At 40.7% G+C, this 25239-nt stretch overlaps 1 protein-coding gene across 1 annotated transcript in view; it reads right to left on the reverse strand.

Annotated features, from left to right (window-relative positions):
* The window catches only part of LOC309717139 (myelin basic protein-like), a gene marked incomplete at its 3' end in the record, with an annotated part of 54521 nt that extends 29599 nt beyond the window's left edge, over positions 1-24922 (reverse strand). The window contains exons 1-2 of the mRNA XM_082551454.1: positions 24555-24922; positions 6066-6124 (exon numbers count right to left, since the gene is read on the reverse strand). Of these exons, the coding sequence (XP_082407580.1) occupies positions 6066-6110 (45 nt within the window). The 5' untranslated portion in view covers positions 6111-6124; positions 24555-24922. The remainder of the gene's footprint in view (positions 1-6065; positions 6125-24554) is intronic.
* Positions 24923-25239: the final 317 nt, after the last annotated feature.

Here is a 25239-nt window from a genome sequence, read left to right on the forward strand (position 1 = left end):
ACATGAGAAATTGCACAACAACAAAAAAATCCGCTAAACAGTGAGGCCGCAAAAGGTGAACCGCGTTATAGCGAAGGACCACTGTATTAGCCCACCATAAAACAGATTGGGCTCTACTCAAGATCTTGTTCCTCTTACTCTTTACTTTTGGATGTTAGCTTTGGTAAAATGTCTTTTTACTACTATAGATGACCAGAACCACATATCATGGTTAAAGAGTTAAAGGCCAACCCCCCCCCCCCCAATAAAACATTTATCATAAAATTGCCTTAGCCTTGTTTTTATTGTACTTATTTTTTGGGAGGTTTATTTGGTTGGTCCACTCATCACCATTAAAAGTAATAAATTAAGTCTTCCTCTGTAATTGTACTGCTGTGTGACAATGGAAAATTCCACTGCTTCAGCTTCAGTCAGGCCTCTGATCCCAATTCAGCACTAGGATACTGTAAGCGGTTCAGTGTTCCCGAGCACTCCTGACATTTGAGCAGAGAGAGTGGGAGTGGAACACAGTGATTTGAACACATTTCAGCACTTGGGTCTTCTGAGACTTTCAAAGGGATCCAGGTTCCACTTCGTACATGTGGTTTGGTGATAACTGTACCCTTCAGTGTTACATCCTGTCCATTCTTTACAGATGGAAGACATTTCATCTCACATTTGTAAGGTACTGTATAAAAAGACACTGGAGTCTCTGGAGCTCTACTTTCTCAAGGTCAGTTTTATCCCCCATGTTGACCGAATGTACCCAACATTTATTTCTTTATTAGAGCTGTAAGAACACCATTAGATAAACCAATTAAGACCAAAGAGCAATATACTGTACATTTACAGCAATATAAAATGAGCAGTGTGTCGTTCAAGCACAAATGTGTCAGTAAAGTGAGACACAGTAGACTTAACTGGGCTAAAAAGCCACAGAGTTTTACCAGTCATGGGCATTGAATACAATGGTATCCAATGGTAAAATGTTATCCAAGGCAAATAACTAGTCAAAGGGTTTGTAAACCCTGTAGCTATATATCACAGGAACAGACATACCAGTCACAGTCACACAGCTGTGTCTCTGTAGACTGGCCGTCTACTAAGTGGGCATCCAGCTCCCTCATCTGGAGACCTTAGTCTTTAATTCAACAGCTTCAGTAATAGTGCTGTATTGCAACTATATTGCAGTGAGTCACAAAGTAGCACATAACTTATTTTTGTGAAATTACAAAAGGACCTAATTTAAGGTTATGAGCTGCAAGATATCCACATGGCTCGTCTACAGAAACGGCTAACGTCAAAGGTCCTAAAATCCTTTCATATAAAGTTGAATTAGTAAGGTAAGAATAATTACAACTTGTTACTTTCAATTTCATCATCTGCAATCTGTGCTTTCCTCCTTTAACACTGTATTTTTATTTCCTGTGTAGCTGAAGGTGTTTGGAAAATTCTACAGGTGATCTGTAGTGAGACAGATCACCTGTCCAAGCAGTTTCTTAGCTCAGAGACTGGAAATCAAAAACACAGTCTGCATTCACTCTGCTCTGCGTTTCAGTGAGCATTGCAGTAACCAGTTGTCATTACCCAGGTGGGCGTTACACTGATCAAGCACACAGGCTTGCCAGCCAAACGAGATAATGCTGGAACCTAGTAAGTCACAAACATTCTAGTCCCAGTGATCCAGAGCACAATCGACTGAAATCATTAGACCTAATCATAGAATTTAATTGGAGACATAAGAGTAAATATAAATACTACAATGTAATTAACACCTTTATTTTAGCTAACAAAGTGTTTGAAACCGCAGACCTACCTGTGAGGTAGGTTCACCTACCCTATGTTTATTTACCACGCTGGTACTTCGTCTATTTGATACTGTCACAGGAAATCATTCAGCCTTTATCAGTTTAATGTCTGCGAATGGCTTTTGTAAGTCGGTTACTGTGAAAGAGCTCGGTTGCATTTTTCCTGTTGCAAAACATCTGACGATCACCTTCATTTCTAAACTTACAGCAGTGAGTGATGTGGGTGACTGTCATGAGATCGACCACAAACATTATCCCGGCAGTAGTCCTTCCTCTTTGCAATTTTTTTTAATTTCTTGAGAACATTGATGGCATATGATTGCATGTCTGTGAGTGCAACCAAGGTTCTTGGTAGCAAATTTACATCATATATTAGTCAGCTATAACCACAAATGTTAAATAAACTGCTGTGTTCCTTTTACCTCAAAGTTCAGATGTGGGAGCTGACAGTTGTTTTAGTAGTAGAGGTAGTTGGAAATGCAAGAACAAACAAGCTTTGCTTTGCTCCATAGCAAGGCAGAGCCTTTCATGCATCACTGGCAATACAGCAATGTTTTTATGGTTAAAAACACATTCACAAATAAAGCATGGTGATAAAATCTGGTCACTGCTCTGTATATGGCTTCTACAGCGAGTGCAAGTTTTACTCGTACGCATGTACACTGCCGCAGTCTTGGATTGCAAAGTCAGGTGGGTGGGGCTTCTCTGACTTGAGTATCAATGTAAATAGAACACAGCCTATGACTCATTCATGAAGTTAACTGTCCCTACTTCTCCTTCTCCGCCTGCCTTCATCACTAAAGAGACAAAAAGCTAAATTTGCAGTGCCAGTCGCAGGCAATTAGCAGCTAACAGCATTTTTTTAAGGTGGAAGTCAATCAACACAATTTAATTATCAATGTGACAGACACATTAGTGATGGTTGGATCACCTCAACATAAAAAGACAGATTATACAAACTGGTTTATTTAATTTAATCACTTAATAATGATGACATTAATCATCACTTAAGAGTATTTTGGTGAGCTTCTGTAGCTCTACGCTGTTTTTTCTGCCTCTTCAAAGCCCTCGTTGTAGGTTTACTGCTAAGGGGTAAAATCCTTTATGAACAACTCATCTATGACTACTCATATGCCAATCAGTGGCATCCTGCACTCTGACTAATGTTCACTTCAATCACTCACCTTAGTTGAGAAAAGTGAGCCCCCACACCCCACCCCAAAGTTATTTTGCATATCGTTGCTTAAAATTGCACATCTGTAGACTAGGAAACTGTCTGCCTGTCTGAATATGTGCTCTCATTCTAGCGTTGATTATTCTAACTAGATACTTCTATGAATGTATTCTTTTCCATTTCAGGACCATCATACCAAGAAAATTTTCTTCTGTTGTTTCCTTTGTTACATTTCTCAGAATGGCTTACAAAACCATGTGAGAATGTAACTGCAAATTCCCTGAAGCAGCACTGGGAAAATAGTATTCCTGTAACAAAAGCCACTTTCCCATGCTGTTTTTGAGCTTGAAGGCGGAAAAAGTAACCCTTTGTTAAAACTTCTTGTCAGTTGACAAACTGGTGGCTTTGATAGTATCTCTGAGTCCGCAACATGGGTAAGAAGAGGTACTTCTAGGTGGGGAGGGGGAGAGAGTCTGCATTATGCTACCACATCGTGGTAAAATTGCTGACATTTGAGATAAGCGTAAAGTCAATTTCTTTAAATGTCGCTGAGCAAAAATGGTCTCAGCATGAATTGCCACAAAGCCTGTGGTTGGCCACTAATGAGCACAAACAAAACGGTGGTTGAAACTGCAAGAAGCCGTGCAAATGGGTGCTAGCTTGGGCTGCTATTCATGTGTCGATGTAGCATTTGTTGCTTTTTTTGGGGGTTCTCATTTAAAAAATTTGCTCACACTTTGCCAAATTTAGTCAATACTGTTTATACAAACTGTAAGCATGCAACAGCCTGTGCCTCTGTCTGTAATCAAGTGTTGACAACACAGCAATCAGACTACATCCGAGCAGGACCAATATACAGTAGCAGCAAAGGAAAAGCAAATATTTCTTATCTGTTACTCTGTTATGTTTTCCAGTGACTCATTTAAGTCCTGGGTTGTATTCTATCGGGAGTTCTGCGAAATCTTCAAAAGCACTAGCCACTAAAAGCACATTTGATCAAACCTTATTATGGCTAAATTTCTACTCTGGCAAAATAAAAAGGCCAGTGTTATCATCTTATACATCCAGGTGGGATTTAGAGCTGAAAAATAACAGCGGTGAGAAATTGTCCGAAAGCTGACAGAGAAACACTTTGCCTGGTGTGTGAGTGAAGGGATAGGTACAACTGATAAGGGATTGGGAGAAGGATCATGACTCTGACTTCAGCATCTAAACACAACCTGCCTTACCCTGTCACGCTTTGTTCCCTTTCCACGGTCACTATGACAACCTGCTCTTTGGCCAGACCTTTTAAAATTGACTTCAATTTACGATAATGGAGCTGAAAGAAAGGGGAAAATAATTGATATACAAAGAAAGATATACGGCACAATATGTGTCTGCATAGGCTAAACAATGCTGCTTTAGTGCGACACGCTTCCCCCAACACCTCTCCCACCAGCTCGGCACGTGACTAATACATCCACTTCTCCTGCTTCTGCTCCGCGCTCTCCAGTGTGTGTTTTTGCAGGAATAGGAGACAAATCATGCGTGGGCTGCATCAGCAGCACCCCTGCTGGTTCGGGCTCCCCCATTCACCACATGACCGCTCTGCCCGTCACAGGCATTGGCCAGGTAGTGACACATAACCCAGAGCACACAGCAGACTACAGGGTTTACACGGTGCACACATTAAGCTGCCTTATTCTTTCCTTTTGCTTTAACTCGCTCACTGTTTGGGGTCGGAGACCTCACAATAAACTCAAAACCTCTTCATGTACGGTAGGAGCCTCTCTTGCAATGGCTTAAAGTCGTTAGACAAGGTCGGGGTTAATGATCGAATATCATTAAACTACATTAACATCCTAATTTAAGCCTCCAAATACGCCTCCACGCTTGGCATACAGAAGCAGTCTCAGAGCACACAGATGAGTCAAGAAAGTCACACCGAGATTTGTTCTGTTTAAATACAACACTATCAGAAGCAGTTTCTGTGGAGCATTAGCCCCAGGGCAGAGCAGCACACCTTGCGTCCTAGCCAATTTGAAAAAGTCTATTTGTCAACTCGCGGCACGAACTACACTTAATTCTCCACTGGATCATTGTTTATTTTATACCATAGTTTCTGCTTAAGCTATAGCACTCCTGTTAGAGGTGGAGTATTTGTTGGCTATAACTTCACTGATCTGTGCTCAGGCTCTCAGCAGCAGCACACAGGAAATTACCAGCCAGCGTCACCTTCCAGTTCATTATTTTTAGCCAAGTGCACTGACACAGCAACAGTTTATCTTCTCGACTCAGATGGGCAAAAATTCCCCAAAATGTGGTGTTTTTATTTCTACACCCACTAGCAGGGTGGTAGCCCATCTGAGCGCCGCTGATCACTGGGCCAAAGCTAATGTTTAAATGAGATGTGTACTTGGAGAGGGTTTAATGTCAGCCCTGATGCACGCCATCATCTATTTACTCTCTCCAGTTCAAATGGGTTCTCTCGTAGAGTGGTGCTGCGGAGAGGCTTGTTGTTTCGAGGGGATGACCCAAGAGAACCGCGGAGGTTCGTGGTGCCTGGGATATCGCCATGGCAACATGGTTCAATTAAGAGTGGGATGCCGGCTGTTGAAAACTGAGCGTGCCGAATATTATCTCTTGAAAATTTGCAGCAATTCAAGTCTACACAGAATTATATTTTAAAAATGACTGCCTCAGGTGTGCCAAGGTTTAGGGTTTCCCTATTTTTAGAGATCAATATAAAGTACACTGAGCATGCTTCTTATTCCAGTCTAGCAACAATTAAAAATACAAAACCTCAATGTCATCGACTAAATTGCTTGGAAACAAAGGAAAAACCCAAAACACTTGCCACAAAAATCTTAGACACACATACACTTGCAAGGCATTTATGCAGCTTTTTATCCAAAGAGATTCAACACTCACACTCACACTCACACACACATTCTCTAAACTGGTTGTCACTCCTGCTCAAAGCTCAGCGGCAGCAGTACATTAGCATGAGTGAAGGAGCCCAACAGCTTTTGTGCCACAGAGTCCAAAGTCCAGCAGATAACAGCCACCGCTCGCACACAAATAAAAGAAAACTAATATAAAGCTGCGATGAGCCCTCTTACCTTGCCGTCTGTGTTGGGCTCCTTCTTTCCTAGATGCTGTCCCATGCTGCTAACAGAGCCTGTAAGAAACACACACAATGAGTTTACACCAGGGGAAGACTGTAAACAGCATATTATGTGAAGATTACGAACTCCTCCTTATTGCAGCAAGAGAGGCAAGCTCCAGATTCAGTGTGAAACTGTAGCTTCACATACAGCCATAAAAAAGGCACCGGGGCTTTCCCTCCCTTCCATCTCTTAATGGCAGCAATAGCATTTAAAATGCCACAGTTAGAATCAGAATACCTTCTTCTGGGATTAATAAAGTATGTGGTCACAATTGCTCCACGACTACCAAAACAATAGCAAATAACAACAAATAGCTCTAATTATTAATATCCCAGTATATAACACAAAACTGAATATATACAGCTGAAATTGAGGCGCCCCTCTTATAAGGGTTATGATCCCTGAATCTGTATTTCAGAGGACACAAGAAAAAAAGCACAATACACTGTGTGCATAAAGTGAAAGCAGGCTTTTAATAATTTTCTTATTTTGGTTTAAAATATGATCGCCTAAATCATCTGAAGTCAAAACAAGGGTAGTTTGGAGATGTTGGAAAACTGCCTGTAAGTGAGAAAAATCCAAAAATACAGTAGATACTATTCAATTCATTGTCCTTCCTCTTAAGGGGAAGACGAACAGCCAAAAATGTATGGTAACAGGCAGGCAACAAATCTAGTTATTTCAAATGAAATGAGGTGCAACATTTAAAGCAATTCAAAAATGAACCACTGTAGACCTTGTTTGAGCTCAACCCTAGCCTCCTGTTTGTGTTTATAGTTCTGTGTTCCTTCATCCATTCATTTAAATATACTTTCTGCCTGCTGCTAGTAGCTACCTGTCCATTAATGTGATCTTTAAATATTAGATCGCTCTCCACAGTTGCTCCTTCCTGTTATTGCTTTGCTGCAGGGTCTCACATATTAGTCTCATCCTCACCATTATCATCTGACTAAAGGTTTTCTCGCAATGGGGGGGAAAAGGAAAGCATTGTAGGGCTTTCTTTTTCAGATAATTTAGTATTTAGTATTTAGTATTTATTTATTTATTGTCATTGTCAAGAACAATGAAATTGCGTTTGGGGCTTCCATACAACCCAAAAAAAAAGAAGAAAATAATAAATACCCCTTAAAACCCAAGTGTACATATTTAACCCAGTGTGACTCCAATGCAATAAGACAATCCTTAGCAATAATGTTCGTAGAAATTCAGACAAAGACCTGAGAAACATGACAAAATACAACAATGCAACCCATTCAATATTATTGTACTGTGAGATATGATATCAGATATGATAGTTATCTATTTAAGAAAGAGGGGGGGGGGGGGGGGGGGGCAGGAGGGGGAAGAGAATAAAGATATGATGCACCAATGCAGACCAGTTCATTGCTATTAAGAAGTTGGATATGGTTATTGTCCGTGAGAGGGGGGCAGAGAGTTCAGGAGCCTCACAGCCTGTGGATACAGGCTGTTGGCCAGTCTGGATGTTCTGGCCTGTATAGACCTGTACCTTCTCCCTGAGGGCAGCAGATGGAAAAGGTGGCGCGCAGGGTGATGTTGGTCCCGCAGGATACTGTGCACTCTCCTCAGACAGCGAGTGGGGAAGATATTACTGATCTCTGGCAGACTTGTTCCAATAATTCTGCCAGCTTCTTTCACCACCCGCTGGAGTGCTTGCTGATCGGCCTTGGTGCAGCTGGGGAACCACACTAGAAATCCATACGTCAGAACGCTGCTGATGGCACAGTTGTAGAAGTTCAACATCAGAGATCTGGGAATGTGTGCGCTCCGCAGTCTCCTCAGGTAGTAGAGGCGCTGTTGGGCCTTCCGTACAACTGAGGTGATATGGTTGCCCCAGGACAGGTCCTCGGTCACAGTTACCCCCAAGAATTTAAAACTGCTCACCCTCTCCACCGCCTCACTGCCAATGAAGAGAGGCAGATGGTTGTTATGACCCCTCTTCCAGAAATCTACAATGATCTCCTTGGTCTTTTTGGTGTTTAAGACCAAGTTATTGTCGTGGCACCATGACTCTAGTTGTTGCACCTCTGTCCTATAGTTTGTCTCATCATTGTTGGATATAAGTCCGAGCACTGTAGTGTCATCTGCAAACTTAACAATGAGATTGGACGCGCAGGAGGAAATACAGTCATGGGTGAAGAGAGTGTATAGCAGAGGGCTCAGAACACACCCCTGAGGGGCACCGGTGTTGACCACAAGGGTGGAAGAGGTGTTCTTACCCACTCTGACACTCTGTCTACGGTTAGTGAGGAAGTCCACAATCCAGTTGCACAGATTCAGATTCCCAGATTCATGTGATTACAGACGACAATAGTTCAGTTAATTCTACAACACTCAAAAGTGAGACTGTATGCGTTTCCCATCACTGTGTTCTTGGCATCAGAAACACACGTGTGGAGTGATTTGAATAGAAACAGTTAGGGGATACCTTAACCGGAGATCAGATCTGTGCATTTGATTTTTGATTTTTTTGAGTGTGCATACAATATAAAAAAGTGACAGAGTCTACACCCCTCTGTTGTCCATGTGGATCTGGAAATCATGCATATCATTGTAACGGGTCAGCTAAAAGTAAGCCAAGTAAACATGTCTAGGCTAACCTTACTGTACTTTAGAAAAGACTAGTGAATCATCTGCCTCCATCTCACCCTGCCCCGAGCATCCACACCAACCCTCTGCATGTCCTCCTCCATGACATCCACAAACCTCCTCTGTGATCTCTCTTTTCTTCCTGCTTGGCAGCTCTGTATTCAACATCAGAATATCCATCATCCCTCCTCTGCACATGTCCCAACCATCTCAGGCTTGTCTCTTTAAACTGGTCTCCAAGATGCTCAACCTGAATCTAATACATTATTTTTTATGAGACATGAGATATTGTAATACAGTAAGCATTAACAACAGTGCAGTGCTTTGTTTCAACAATTCTCCAAACCTCTGGCAGACTCGGCACAGGTGTGCACCTTTGTGTTATAAAGGAAAGGGTTCGTCTTTGAGAACGGATACAACACGTCTATTTATTTCCACAGAGAATGGAAGTGAAACCTGATCAAGAGGAATGAGGCGACACAATGTTTTGCTAAGTGTGCCAACATGTGCACTGCAGCGTGAATATTCATTTAAGCTTAAATCTTAAAAAGCCAAACATAAAAATCACAAGGAAGCCGTGTAAATAACAAACAAATGCAGGAAATAAAGAGCAAAAATAAACTTCTTTAGATTCTTTAAATGTTTAGGTGCAAAAAGGAGGAACGTGATGAGTAAATGAAGGCCAGAAATCGCAACAATTTAAATCTCTGCCTGACACTCACCACTGAAGGAAAAACCATCCAATTACACCAAAAGAATATTCTTACTTTCAGAAAATCACAGCATGTATTTGGCTTTTAGAGGAGATCTGCACCCATCAGAAAGCCTTTCATCACCTTTTATGGCCTGTCTTCACTTTTTCACATGGCGGGTGTGGAAAAGTGCTGTCAGCATTGTTCATGTGGAGGGAAAAAAGGAACGGTAGTGTGGTTTATTGATGGTCTATTGATAGTCAAGAAGGAGAGAATCAACATAAAAAACCAAAAAAAGTCCCAAAGGAATCTTCATTAATTCAAGATTACCATGTGTGTCAGCTGTATTATTTAAATTTCACACGTATTGACATGCTCACATTCTGTACTGAGAGGTCAATCAAGCAATTGAAGGAAAAAAAAAATGATTGAGCTTTTAAACAATAAAATAGAAAACAAAAAACACAAAACAAATCAATACAGCACATTATACAAGCACATTTAAATGCCATGTTTGCTTTTTGCAACGGTCAATCCAGGTTAACTAAATATGAGTTTCCTCTGTGCCTGCACTGGAAAAAAAATATCACCTATTGAAAGGTGTTATTATATTCACTGTCATCAGAAAAGAGAACGTCGATTTAATGCCAGTAGCAGCATCACAGTGGTTTGGCTTTTTATTTAGGAATGAGTGTAGTTAAATTGCAATAAGCTTAGAAAATGACTGGAAACCATAAATAATATAGCTCACAAATCTATACCCAGTGGAGCGAAATGAGCTTTTTCAATTGGAAAGTGTTTTGTAAACAGCTATTCTGTGAGCTTGAGTAAATTTCACCAAAAATTGCAATGTAAAAAGGGAGAAGGTGAAAAGTAAGTTTGCCCTGTGTAGTATTTGAAATCTTCTTGTGATCAGAACAACTTGTAAATACAACCTAAGCTTTAATAGTGAATGTTGATAAAATCATTTGTGTCTTTAGCGTTTAAATTACAAGCTATTTGCTAAAGCAGTATTAGCAAGAACTAGCTAACCTAGCTAGTTCCAACATCAAAACAAAACAGAACTATCTATACACTTTGTATGTTGAAATTTCACTTCAAGTATTCTGTGGGCTGTTAAAAATCCTCCCAATCATGTGGCTAATATAAGCTGAACACTAGAACCACCAGTGTGGTCATTTCGACCTCATCCTGCAACAACAGCAGCAAAGGCAAAAAAAAAAAATAAAAAAATTCTTAAAAGAATTAAGTTAATGTAATTAGTTCAACCATTTTTTTTTCTGATTATGAGTAACTGATATATTATTTCATAGGCAAAAATATTATCAAAGGATAGAACATCTAATTTAATATTACAGAAGAATATTATAGAAAAGTAAACAATCCGCTTCCTGTTTACTTGCTAACTGAAACTTAGCTCTAAGCCACAGCCCTTTTATGAAGAGAATTTCATTTGAAATACAAAGTGGTTGTTTAAATAAGTTCTAACCATCCAAATCAGTTTGTAAAAGTTGAAATTAAATTAAATTCATTTCTTGAAGCTATTTTTTTTAATAAGCCAAAAAGATAAAGCAGTTAGCCAAATCATGCTAACACAAGAATTCTAAAGTCAGAGCACCACTTTCATTTACCACATTTGTCACGTGGATAACACAAAAATGACAGTTTTAAATATGCCGTTAGAAATCTTTCCTACAACAACTACCGCACAAAAACTTAGAGGGAATGAATATAACATAAATAACATGCTAGTTGCACTAGAACCAATAAAAGACGACGAGGTGAACTGCACTTTCTGTCACACGATGTGCTTCTTACAGTGCACCTCTATGCCATGATAAACACCTATGGACAGTCTCTTTCTGACCATCATTAGCTCCAGCTAGACTTGAATTATAAAGTTTCTGTTTTTACAATGAATAAGCATTCACAACACATTCTTTGCTGAGAGCTATGTTACTTCTTGCCTGTTTAAACAAAACTGAAAGCTTTATTTAGCTAAAAATGACACGATATTTCTTGTAACAGTGAAAAGGAGGGTTTATACGAGTCTTGGACCAACATTGCACACACTTTCATGACTGTCAGAACTTAAGATTCCCTTTTCATAAAGGAAAAGCGGTAGGTTTTGTAACAGAAGTGCTGTTGGAATTGTATTTTCAGGACAATCTTTTCTGGGCTGCTTACTTTATTGGTTTCAAGTAACATAAAAGGCTCTCTTCCTTTACTAAGCAAGCACAGATACTGTAAAGCTGTTTATTATATTAACTGTAGGCCTGTGTGCATGAAAGCAGTATTACCTTTGTGCAGCATTTCAAACCTCTAGGATTGTTCAGTCTCCGTGAGACTTCCTCAAACTGACTTTTACAAGATAGTAACTCACAGAAAAGATGGATTTAAGGAGTCAAGTAAACAACATGGCACATTTTTACCCCCACCCTTACCTGTATAGCATGTTAGTTCATCAAAACGTTCCCACCAAGTTTTCCCACAAAGGGAAGTAAGACGGTATCGTGAAACTTTACCTTATTGTTTTATTATTAATAATATTATTATTATTTATGACCAGAGGGATGTTTGTTTTTTGACCAAGCTGCTGGATATCTGAATTTCCCCTTGGGGATAACTAAAGTATTATCTCACTATCAATCATATCTGCTTGTGGATGAAAGCAGCCACAGAAAACTATAAAAATAAGCTGGAAGAAAAACATAATCCCACTGGTTAAACAAAGGGATATAATTAGAGTGCCAGTGGCTGTGCAATCAGTGTGGCGGAAAAATGTCCGCTGAGGACTCAAATATTTGCTGGATGTGGCGAGGCGTCGCTGGGATTCTCTGCGGCTAAATGTGAGGCCTTACAGCCTGTTCCCCTCTCAGCGTTACACAATCCAAAGCTGAGATCCTGCAAGGACTTGCAAGACAGGACTGTTGCATAATCGAGTGACAGAGGGAGAGGTGGAAGTGTGCATGTGGAAGGGCGTAACACAAGGCTGCAATTACAACTCAGTAGTAGCATTTAACAGTGACTTGCTAACTTGGATTTTGTTTTTGCACACACAGTCCCTGACACAAAGGGATTTGTGTGGAAAAAGCCAAATTCCGAGTGCCCCTTTCTATTTTAACCTACATGAGTTGCTGTGACTGTCAGCACGTACCTGGAAACATTTCCATTTTATCGTTAAATAAGTCATTAAGATGGAAAAGCTCTTATTATAGGATGGCTACCTAAAGCCCACCACCTGATCCATTACCATGCAAAGCGGAAGCCTGTATATAAATAAGCAATTATATCCATCTGAGCTGTCCATTACCTGAGGCCATTTAAAATCATCATCCTGATAAGCCCCTAGTGTTTCTGCATGGATTTGATGTGGATAAGAAATGGGGCTCATTATTTAGAAAAACGCCTGCATACTGACATTTAAATAAAAGCTTCTAGATTTTGCGTCATCTGTTTGCTGCACGTACTGAATTCCGTTCATGACTACAATCCTGTTGAAAATGTAAATTTAAGGGAAAAAAATAGCTTCACTGACAGAACCCTGTTCAGTAACATGACTGAGTACGTAAAGCACACTGAACCCAGTCTGTTTCTGCATCCACATATGCAAATTAAAACTCTACAGTGTCAAGACAAAAAAAAAAAGACTATAGAAACACTGCCAGGATTATTTAAGACGGGATGAGGCATAGAGGAATATATGTTGTATGATATATGTTTTGCATGCATAAGGGTTTGTATACACTCGCTTTTATGATTATCATATCTGGCCGGCTTACTTCACTGCATCAAGTAACACTAAAGGCCCTCATCCATTTCTCAGTGAGCACAGACTGCAAAGCTATTTCTTTGTTTACTATAGGCCTGTACAGGTGAAAGAGATTAGTTTTCTACATCATAAATCTCCCCCATCAGGGTCTAGTGAATGCTTTATAATGCTGATGAAACAGGATGAATTATGCATTAAAGTAGGGAAACCATAACTGACTACAACAAGACTCAAGAAGAAATTATTGCAAACAACAGTGTGGAGGGACAAAGCTGCATCATATTAGCATGTCCTACAGTTGGAAAAGGTAGTCCTTGTACTGCTCTGTAGCTTTGAAGATCTCTGTGTCCCAGCTTCTGGTTGGAGTGGCCCTCAAGAGCAGAACAAGGATTACAGTTGCCAGCTGCAGCAAAGAAGGTGGAGTTAGGACGAGTTGGAAGACATGGCTAAAAATCCAACTGCTGTCCCAGCCATCCAAGATTTGTGTTTAATGCGCGTGCATAAACCAAAATATAATAATTCTTTCGCCGGCGCCCGAGTGGCTCAAGCTTTTCCAGGAATTCTAAATGCAACAGGTTAACGATTATGATGGATAGCACTGTGAAATCATGGCCATGCACCTGAGTTTCAGAAGCCTGTTAGCTAAAAGCAGTGACAACTGTTGAGTTTTACTATTAACCTAGCTTATTTACAGTACCATTTATGGTAAATTGTTTTGCTTCATAGTTGTTTACAGCATTTTTAATAAATGGGGACATAAGGATCAGGAAAAATAACATAGTTAACACAGAAGCAAAACCTGTATGTGTTTTCATTAAACACAATTCAAGACTAACAAACCCCCTGTTCTGATTAGAGAAGTGTTGCTTCTCTAATCAGAGTTGCTAACGTTAGACTGAAAATCAAAAAGTGAATGAGTTTCTAAAAATAAGAATCAGGTAGTTTTGCTGTTCTCAAATTGAAATTAATATCTAACCAAAGGAAGAAATAACCATTTAAAGAAAATACAGCATGCTTAAAATGTGACAAACACGACAAATATGCGTCAGAGTGGGTGAGAGCAACAGCTGAAGAAATAGATTTTTTTCCCTTCTTTATTCAGCCTCTCGGGTAGCTAAAACACCTTCAAGTCATCACGATGGCTTATTGAGCCCACATAAAGCTAGTGCATCCCAGGAGAATATTTCCACAGCTCTTCAAAGTGCTTTAAAAGCAGCAAATTTAAGGAACAACCAAAGGCAAATATTCCAAAAAAGCGACTGGCTGCTGCAGACAGATCTATTGGTATTGACTTTTGGATAAAACTAAAATGACCTCTGGCTTTAAATCTGTGTTAAAAATGCATGACAGCTTTGTGTTAACTACAATAAACCCAACACATTTTTCTCTGTCTTTATTGGACATAAGTAAATTTACACTAGTGCTCTAATACTGTGTCTGCACGCACGTGTGATCCTCTAGCTCCACGACCACACCTCTCTGCTGCTCCCTGCTCTCTTTGATCTGCTCCATCACCTAACTGATTTATAACAGACCCGTGGCTACTAAGACCTCAGAACTCCAGTGCAGAATATGACACACAGGGAGAAATTAGGGCTGAACGATTATGGAAAATAATCTAATTGCGATTTTTTGCCCCAATATTGCGATTGCGATGCGATATGCGATTATTTTTTAAGGTCTTTGTCTTCTGTATTATTAAACAAAGACAAGCAATACATCATATAGTATGGCCAATACTATATTACATTAATTTTAAACTGTTCTTTCCTGGAAGACAGACCTCTGTTATGATGACATGAGGTGATGCATGAATTGATGACTGACATTTTTATTTAACTTCTTCAATCACAACAGTATATTTGAACATACACAATAGTTTATTTTTAGCTTACAAACATCTGAGCATAAAGTGCTGACAAGGAACCCTGGTGTAAACATTAAAATGAAAGTCAGTACAATGTGCAGATTGCAGAAATATACATAAACAAAATCAGTGGCTTTACCACACTCAGTTTTTCGACATCTGTGAACTACTAGACAGTCATTCAATTAAAAAATAATATTAAATAAATAAAACTAATAAATAAAAAATACACACATCTTACTGATCTCTGCAGTCAGTAACATTACACATAAAGTGCAAACATAATAGCAATTGTATAAACACACACACAAACACGCCTTTAAAATTTAAAGGCGTGAAATTGGACGGTCTAGTTCTGATTAGCGTCACCGCTGTCTCGGTGGAGTTTAATAAACTCGGCCGTCTGCTTCTTGCTATCTAAAATATAACCAGACACTGGCGTAAATTCTCGACTGTCTCATACTTCTGTTTAATAAGTTTTCTGTTTGACGTTTAGTCAGCTGTGTGAAAACCAAGGAGGAACCCACCCGGGGGATTAATAAAGTTTTATTTTATCTAATCTAATAACTTTAATCTCAGCCAAACCGATTTACTCACGAACAAACAAAACACTGAAAAAAGCCCAACAATAACATTTTTAGGTTGTCTAAGTGACTTATATATTACGTTTAACCCGAGCAGCGAAACTCCGCGGTGATCTGAAAATGATGTGCCGGGAGTTGTGCCGTTCTCGGCCGCATCAGTAACCCTCGAGCTCCCGGCTAGCTGTCGAGCTGGTGGGTAGCAGACGCCTCTGAAAACGTCGAAGCACTTTTGCAAATATGGGATATCTTGATAAACCGAGCAGATATTTGATGTTTACACAACTACTTTCTCGCCTGAAAATATTTTAAAAGTTTATTTTGTGACCCAGAAAGATTAGTATGAGTAATTTTAAAACTTAGTAGCGGCCGCCATTGTTGGAAACTGGAGTTTGGCTGGGCCGCGCTATGAATTCTGGGATATGGTAGTAATTTGGACAGCCTTCGGCGCGTCGCTGTGACGTAATCGGTCTACAAATGCGGCCTCAGGAGGATGCAGCCCATGAATTTGGACATGTCCAGAGTATAATCGCAGCCTTTGCGGTTAGAAAATTGCACTTGATCATGTCGCGATATTATCGCAAATGCGATATATCGTTCAGCCCTAGGAGAAATGTTTTTGCACTTGGATCCAACTAAAGACCTGTTCTTGCCATTTGCTGCAGCTCTCTGCTCTGCCCACCGTACTGTCTGCAAAGCTCTTAATGAAGCAGATTGTGACAAAACTCAGCTGGCAAACTGTTAAAACTTCCAAAGAAATGTGTGGTCGAAAAGTCCACTTAGCCAAAAACATGAAAGAGAATGAGCCTGAAAGTGACACAGACAACACTGAGGTGCCAGAAGCTGCACCTTCCTCACCAAAGCCAATCAGAAGACCCATATATAGTATGTTCGTGATGCATATATAAAAGGTAGCAGATCAAAAAGTAAGTAAGGAGGAGCTTTCAGGATAACCGGTCATTAATTTTGCGTTCGGCTTTTGTCTAAGCCAGCTTCTCTTGCTTTGTCAGAGTGAAGTATTCAGCTTTTGAGGTGAACACATCAAGCATCACACTGGCATGCAGTGCTTGCTGTAACATTAATTAACCTAAACAAAACACTTTCATTTACTACCACTGCTGTAACCACAATCTGCACGGTCCCAATACATTCTTTAAGTAACACATTCATTTTGGTCCATGCTGCATTTCTGTAGTTCGTCTCCACCGAATCATTGTGACCAAAGAGACACTACCTCTTTTTTTGTGTGTGTGTGTGCACACAATAAAAAAAGGAACACAGCTACTCTGCATCTCTGAGCCAGATCCCAGCACGCAGTTCTCACATACTAGCCTATGATTAACAATCACATGAGGCCCGTGTATGATGGACTCATTTAGCTTCCATAACTTGATACGACGTCTGCGTGGCATATCGTCACACAGCAGCAGACTGACAAACCCATGTCTCTAACCGGAGCATGTGTTGCTTGGTTCCATTGTTTCACTTAAAGTTTGCTCTTGTGCGTTCGACATAACAGCTTCTTTTAAGCCTCGGTGACTGCGCCGTGTTTTGCCCTACTGCGAGAGTCAATTACGTAATGAATACGGAGCATGTGCGTATGTGTGTGCATGTGTGCCTTTGGGCAGAAGGCAGTGGAGAGAGGGGATGAGATAAGAGATCTATAGCTCTCCCTATGTATCAGTGGAAAGTACACTATATTCTTGACAATAGCTTTGAGGTCAAAGGTTAAAATCTGTCCCAGAGGGAGGGCAGTGCAATGCCAGAATGGCAATCCTTATAAAGAAACTGGATTGTTTCATCGTCTTCACCTCCTTTCTCTCTTCTTCTCTTTCATATAATACTAAAAAATTTATATTTAAATGGATGTGAGAGTGCCATGCGTTACTGCTCCTAAACAAATGCAAAAAAAAAAAAAAAAAAAAAAAAAATCACACCAAATGGAGAAAACGGGGTATATGTGGTCGATCAGGAAAACGAAGGCTGGGATCCGTTCCTCCATGCAGCATTGACTACTATCTGTCAAACCAATGTAAAAAAAAAAAAGAAATAAATTATTCTTTCCAAATCTACTTGTCCTACTTTAAAAGGAGCGCATGCAAACTCATTTTCAACCCCCTTTTTTCTGATTAGCAACCACACAAGAGCAATACTCGACATTTAAAGGGCTCTGAGGCTCGTGCCTTTTTATCCCTGGCCTTTCTATAATCACAAGCACAATAGCAAAAGTAATGGAAATGGACAAAACTATTTAACTTGCAACAATTACCTAGTCTAAAATGTCAATGAATTAGTTACTACCCAGCAATTTTTCCAAAGGACAAAATAACAACATGAGACGATCGTTTAAAACAACCCGTTTAATAAATACAACCCTGGTTTCACATGACATGTGAAATAAGCACAAATAGAGAAGGTAACACTGGATAAGCAGGGAGATGATGAATAGGAAAATCAAACTCACTGGGATTTATGGCTGATCTTGAGCTTCTGGTGCCCCGTGTGTCAGAAAGATGTGCACTGGAACTTGAGCATGTGGAGGGACGTTACGTTCGGCTATGAGGCCGGATTCTACCTACGGCAGCTGGATCGCTGGGTCAAAGTATGGAGAAGATGTGGAAAACGCTATGCTGATTGCTGCACTGATAGGGTAACAGCTTTTGGTAGAGGCAGCGTGGTGATGATGTGGAGCACCATCTCCCTCACTGGAAAAACAAGGCTTATCATCACTGGAGACAATCTCAATGTGGAGAGATATCGAGAGGAGATTCTACAACCAGTGTCAGTCCCATATCACCACAGACTGGGACCGGACTCTGTCCTCCAGGATGACAACGCTCACCCCACGGAGTGAGGTTTTGCAGAGACTACCTCCAGAATTTTGGAGTAGAGAGTAGGGAATGGCCTGCCTACAGTCCTGACCTCAACCTTATCGAACTCTTGTGGGGTCAGCTTTGGTGTGCTGTTCGTGCCAGACTGACCAACACAACCACATTAGCTGACTTGTGACAAATGCTGGTTGAAGAATGTGACGCCATCCCACAGTATTGGGTGACCAAGCTTGTGACTGAAATGGGGAAGAAATGTCATGGTTCTCTACATCTGCTGAGGCCCCCGTTTGTTAATGAATCAGTTCTTAATTTGCCAGTGACTTGTTTCTACAGACTTCAGTCAATCCAATAAACGCCAAACAATATTTGGTAACAGAATAAGCTCTTTGGCAAAAAGATTTTTTTTGTCAAGTTTCACCTCAATCCAAAAATGCATTTTCCTTATAAATGTGGGACTATTTCGGGAGAAATAAACAGGCTTTCCAACAGTATGAGATTTATTGCAAAGTAGCACTGTTAGCACAAATCAAACACAAATTTCCTCACTTTTGTGCTGTTTGGATATTAATGATCGATGCATGTGTAACAATTTTCAAGCAAAGTTTCGTTCAGATTGGCCCAAGTTTTGAGGAGGAGGTAGGGTACAAACTAGAGCAGGGCGATATGGCCAAAAATATTTATCACGATATATATTTGAAAATTTGCGATAACGATATAACTGACGATATAATTGATGCGAGACAAAATACAACTCCACAACATTACTAGCGCAAAAAGACAACCTTCCATTTATTTTCACTTAAACAAGAAGCTGGTTTTTATGTACATTAAAGCTTTATAAAAATGTAACAGTGCAAATGCAAATTCCTTGCTGAAAGTTTAACCAAAAGGCATTTCCAGTAGAAATGGGCTGACATATCCTGAGCATAACCATGTATAATATCCACTGAAGTTAAAAAGAGGTGCTTTGCAACATTAAACTGCAGTGTGCAGTACATATTTTTCGTACCATAAGGTGCACGGGATTATAAGGCACATTAAGCGAAACAAAGCAGTCAGATAAATCAAACTTTATTAAACTCATTCTTCTTGCTTCCTCTACTTCTGTACCATTGATTCATTAATGTTGAATTCTCTGGCAGCTGCTCTATTCCCATGTTGTTGCAGTATATTAATGACTAACCTCGTATTGTGGATGGATTATCTCAGTCCTGACTGAAGTTTGGTCCGTTTACAGCATCCTGCCATGCGATTGCATTTGTCTTTAACTATCAGGAACCTTAACGTTAACTTTTATAAGTGGTAAAGTGTTAGTGTTCGTCCTCCAGCTTCACTGTTTATGTTATGCTAACATAGCTGTGTCGCTAGCGATCACGTAGCACATCATTATATACCAACTAGTCCAACTCTAGTAACCCTACAAACGTCACTGCTGTTTAGTTTCCTGTCTTCATTTATGTTGGAAGTGATAGCAGAGCTGTACGTTTGAATTTTTTCAGAAATCTCTCAGTCAGAACATGCAATATCATGCTTAGGTAACTAGCGAAACTAGCGAGCTAACATCCGCTAGCTTCCTGCTAACTTCTAACTCCGTTAAATGTAGTACATTTTGTTTTCATGGATGCCTGGAAGTTAAACTTCATAGTTTCACCTGGTAAAGCAGCAATGCTGATCGTTTTATTAAAGATGAAAGAATTTAGACAGTTTTTAACTCTCAGTGATGCTGCAGTGTTCGTTTGACCTGAAGTTTACGGAGTTTAGGACCCAGATTACTCCCAGATTTAAGAGCATCTTAGTCCGACAAATACGACAAATACGACAATAACGACGGCCGCTTGCATGTTCTGCAAAGAAATGTGCTTTGTCGTGTATCTGACGGACAAACACCAAACCAGTTCCACATCACTGAAGTTGCTCCATTTTTACAAACCAATTCTGGTTCATCTGTTTCACTCAACAATCGGCCATGTGCATATGAAAACAAAAGCACTGCGCATGCGCGTTTTACTCATATTCTATCGCGATATTTCATTTTCCTATCGTTGCCTAACATTATACCGGTATTACCGTGAACGGTATAATATGGCCCAGCCCTAGTACAAACATACGCTGCAATCATTACCGTAAGAAGAAGACTGCATTTTCTGAGACAGCACTGATTTGCAGAATACATGTCACCTTACTCAAAGACTTAACTTTTTAAAATGGTAAATGGACTGGTATTTGGAGCAGTCACAAGGATTCTACACTACAAGGTGGGGAGAAGTTTGGGGTTCTCTGCCCTTTCCAAGAACTATTCAGTGTGTGGACTGCAGGAGCTGGGGAATGGAACGTCATGCCAGTGTTTTTCATCTGTGGCAGCCTAACACAATAACAACATATTTACCGTCTACATTTTTAAATAGCTATTTTATTGAGGGCACTCAGCACATGCACTGCCTGAATAGCTCCTTTTCATGCTGAATCATTATGAAGGCTACAATATGGAGAAACTGGCACAACTGTACAGGCTGACTATGCAGATAAAGTTAGAGCAGGGTGCCAAAACCCCTTGAAATTAAAATGTGTTTGTGCCTACTAACTTTCTTGGACTATGTCAAACTTGTAGTTTAGACTACCAACTTGGCCAATTAAAAAGGGATTAATTAAGTAATTTAGAAGCAAATAAGCCTGAAATTTTATATTAAGAATCTGAAATTTCAGAATTTGACATTTTTCCTTTTCTCCATATTTGTGATGTCTCTCAATGCTCTTCTGACATCTTTTTCACTGCCCCTCTGGTTCTGCCACAGATCTCTTCCTCCTCTTAAGTGCTTGCTCAAAGAGAAGAATCAGATGAGATCATTAGAGTTCTCTCTCTAAAATCAAAGCATCTTTAGCTTACTATGTAAACCGCCCTTCGCTTCGGGTTTTGCATGTTTTGCATTGACGCCATTAAAAGCAAAAACAAAACAAGCTGAACGGAATTTAAATGAAAACCCTTCAAGTCGTTTTCCCCTTTCATCAGTATTCCTCTTGAATGAAACGGCAGTTGGCCACGCGCATCTGCCCGAACTACAGCAGTTCCACCACAGAGAGAGGTGATGCTAGCCTGCGGGCTCCAGCTGTCTGCCTAAAACACCAGAGTCACTGCCTTCTTCGCTTCTTGCTCTCCTAACATGAGATAATTGGTCTCAGGGTTGAGTGATTTATTTGGATAAGCTCCCCTTTCTTTGACTAAAATATCAAACTGTGGCACTTTTCATCTTAAACTAGCAAAGATTCTCTGATGTTGTTTCGAAGGAGGGCCATGACAACATAGACTACAAATATACTCTGTATAAATACAGAGCTGCTATTGCATAGAAATGTCTGAGAAGACAGCTGTGGGATCTTCCTGTCTTTAAAAAAAAAAAAAAATTGGTATATATAGCTCTATGGGAATACCAGACATCAGTTGGAAAAAAAATACTCCCAGTGGTCCAATACTAAGCACAGCAATTTGCTTTGTTAATTCATGTTTGTTTTGAGATGTTTTGCACAGGAACTTTCCATCACTCCCACAGGGGCCTTACTGACATAACCTGGAGCCTGAACACTAGCTTAGAACTCCACAATGAAGATGTATGACCCAAGCAACTTGCTTGCATTTGCCATCTATAATATGACTCTAAAGCAGGGATGGGCAATTATTCATTTTCCCCAAGGGGCTATATTTAGGACAAAACTATAACATTTACTCTTACAAAGACATAAAATTAATATTGAGCAGGACTGAGTTCAGCTCACTGTTGCAGCCCTCCACAACTGTCCCAGTTTTTCATTTCATTTCTTTAGAAAATTAATTGCCCATCCTTGGCCCAGAGGGATAACGTTTAAGCAACACTTTCAAGGCTGTGACGCTACTTTCAATGACAACATATGCTGTCAAGAATTTCATAGAGCAACGCTGCCAACACCCCACCTAGGGTAAAACTAACAAAACGAGTGCACTGCTGCGCAGGAGGTGAAGGTAATGTGACTCAACCTGTTTGCCAGAGCAGGCACAGACAGGAAGGGGGAAGTGAGAAACGGGAGGAAGTTTGTGAATCTCTGAGCACGGAAGTTGACAAACCTCAGTGTATCACCTGTAAAACAGATGTAGCAAGTGGATTCAGTGCACGTGCAGAAATGGGGTCGAAAATGTTGGCTGACAAGGAAAAAATTCTGAATGTTTGCACAACTGATTGCATGATACTCACGGGGGTGGGGGGGGGGGGGTGGGGGGGGCTTGCTGGTGCAAGTACAGCATGTTCATAAAGGCAAAGGAATGCCAGCCGGGACATGTGAGCAAACCTTCCTGGTATTTCTTTCTCTTGGCCTAGACAAATGCATTCCTGTGGCCTTCGCAACTCAGGTACTTCCACAGAAAATAGAGTTGGCTCCAGAAACTTTGCGAAGGTTAACCTGGAGCCGCTGGTAAAAGCTATGTCTGTGTAGTCAGCGATACTAAAAATATCCACGTTTCAATCTGTACCAGAACTGAAACCGGAGTGTAATTGTGTTATGTTACGATAACTATTAATAACTTTTTTCATCATCTGAAGCAAAATAGAAAAAAGGTGAGGATTAAACCTACATGGGATTTCTATCAAACAAAGCCAGGGGTTATCTTGCACAATGTTCCCTTGCTAGAGGGTCAGCAGGCTTTAATAAATCACTGTAGTTCAGGCACAGTTGCCCACTCATGTGTAAGTGCTTTATTTAGAGCTTGAGGAAAGCAGCAATAAGTGAGCATGTCATAACAGCTTTGAGCTTCAATGTCCCTTTTTATATATAACTGGCAAAGAGTAAAAATACACACATAGCTGGAAAGCTTATCGTTGGGTCTTGAGCTGCACAAGCTGCTGCTCCTTCCACTAACAGTGTGTGGATAAAAATTCTATGCTTTCGTCATAGTCACAGAGAGGCTTATGGTTTCTGTCACCAGCCTGTTTCATGAAAAGTGAGGAAAGGAGGTGAGCTTGTTGTAGAATAGCCTTTGCTTGGGATGCAGTGATGTAATACTTCAATTTCCTTCTGCTTTACACGGTTGAGTGTGCTGAAAGGCAGCAGCCTAGTCAAAACACCACCATAATTAAAGCCTAACCCATGATAAACACCTACAAAGAATGTCCAATTTAAAGACTTGTCTAGCATTAAAAACAAACAGTTGTAGCAATGCTGACTGCTGCAACTGTGAAAGGTACACTCAACAGCTTTACGCATGCATTAAGGTGCTCAGTAAATAACATGTAACCAGAGTGATCCACACTGAAGTTTGGGCGCAAATCCTCATTCGAATTCTCGCCATTTAAAGGCGCCGCACTTCGGTGCGTGTGTTCGTGTCGAGGGAAACGTGACATAACGAGTCGATTTAAACCACGGATAAATTCGGAAAACATTTAAGCCATCTACCGAAAGTGATATTAACGCTGTTTAGACTAAATAGTTCCTTTATCTGCTAGCCCAGTGGACGACTGCTACCAACAACAAAGTGGGGCTTCCGGTGGCAAGCATTAGGAAGCAAATAATAAACCCTTAAATTTACCACATTAAATTCCAGCTTGTCGAGTTAGGTGCTCGCCGAATTAAAGGCACTTAAGGGCTGACTGTGAACAAGGCGTTGCTCTCACACGAAACGCTTTGTCATGTTGCGGTTAAGCGAAGAAGAGTCAAATCGCACGGTATGCCAACTGTGTTCGGAGCGCGAGGAGACAGCCGCGGGGATGGATGGACGGGGGAGTTGTTGTAGTAGTGCTGGTGGTGGGGCGACACCACCGAAGCACATGACAAACGCAGTGTCACAGTGTGATGACAGGGATGCTAACACGGCTCTCACTCCGTCGCTGTCTTCTAAAGTTACTCAGGAACTACATTCCGAGCATATTTTCGCTTCAGCTTTTGTTACGCGCCGTAAAGGCGTCGACGTGTGAAACATGTTTACTATCGCTAAACCACACGAGCTGCAGTCCACATAAAATGCAAATAGTGTCGTATCCCCCGCGTGTATGCCACTGTCTTTACACTTGCTTTCTTTTACGTGTATGTGTTTGTTTCCCTGTGAATTTTACAACCTTGACTGTGCACATACCCTTCTCCGGTTAGACTGTGTCAAATGCATCCACAGCTGTGCCTTGTACTGGATGAAACAAAGTGTCAGTCTTCTTTTAGTAGTGGTCACCGGTGGTCGTCAGCAGCATCGAAGATAACGCCTTCTTCCCCCTTTATGGTTCGCAGTTGCTGTAATCACCAAAGTGTCTCCGTTACGAAAAAAGGAAAGAAAACAAAAAAGGGGAAAAAAAGAAAAACGTGTCGGTGCTTCCTGATTTAGGTACAGTGGTAGTGATGATGTTGTTTGTTAAGGGGTGGGGCGGCGTGCAGCTGTAATCCGCCAAGAAATATGGACTAAAAAGCACGCTGGTGCACGTCTGTGCATGATTAGTGACTCGTGGTTCACGGTGGGGAGGGTTAAATAAACGTGATTTTAAAGTGGATCTCACGAGCACAGAAAACAGACGGCTGTAGGATTTGCGCACTCTGAGAGCAAGCTTTACAGCCAGCAGGGTCAACGATTGCACAATACAGACAGGCAGTCAGGTTCATGCCTCGCTCAAAGCCTCCAACAGGTTAATTAACAGGGTTTCCCCCCCTCGATCGCTTTGGCGCAATTCTCATATCACAAATGTCGATCTTACCACTGCAAATGCAGTTCTCAAATCAGTAATGCATTGCCTCACCCACGCTAGACATTCTTGTTGTTTTTACACAGCTGTGGT

This window comes from Aulonocara stuartgranti (genome assembly GCF_965226115.1).
Source record: "Aulonocara stuartgranti genome assembly, chromosome: 11".
NCBI lineage: Eukaryota > Metazoa > Chordata > Actinopteri > Cichliformes > Cichlidae > Aulonocara > Aulonocara stuartgranti.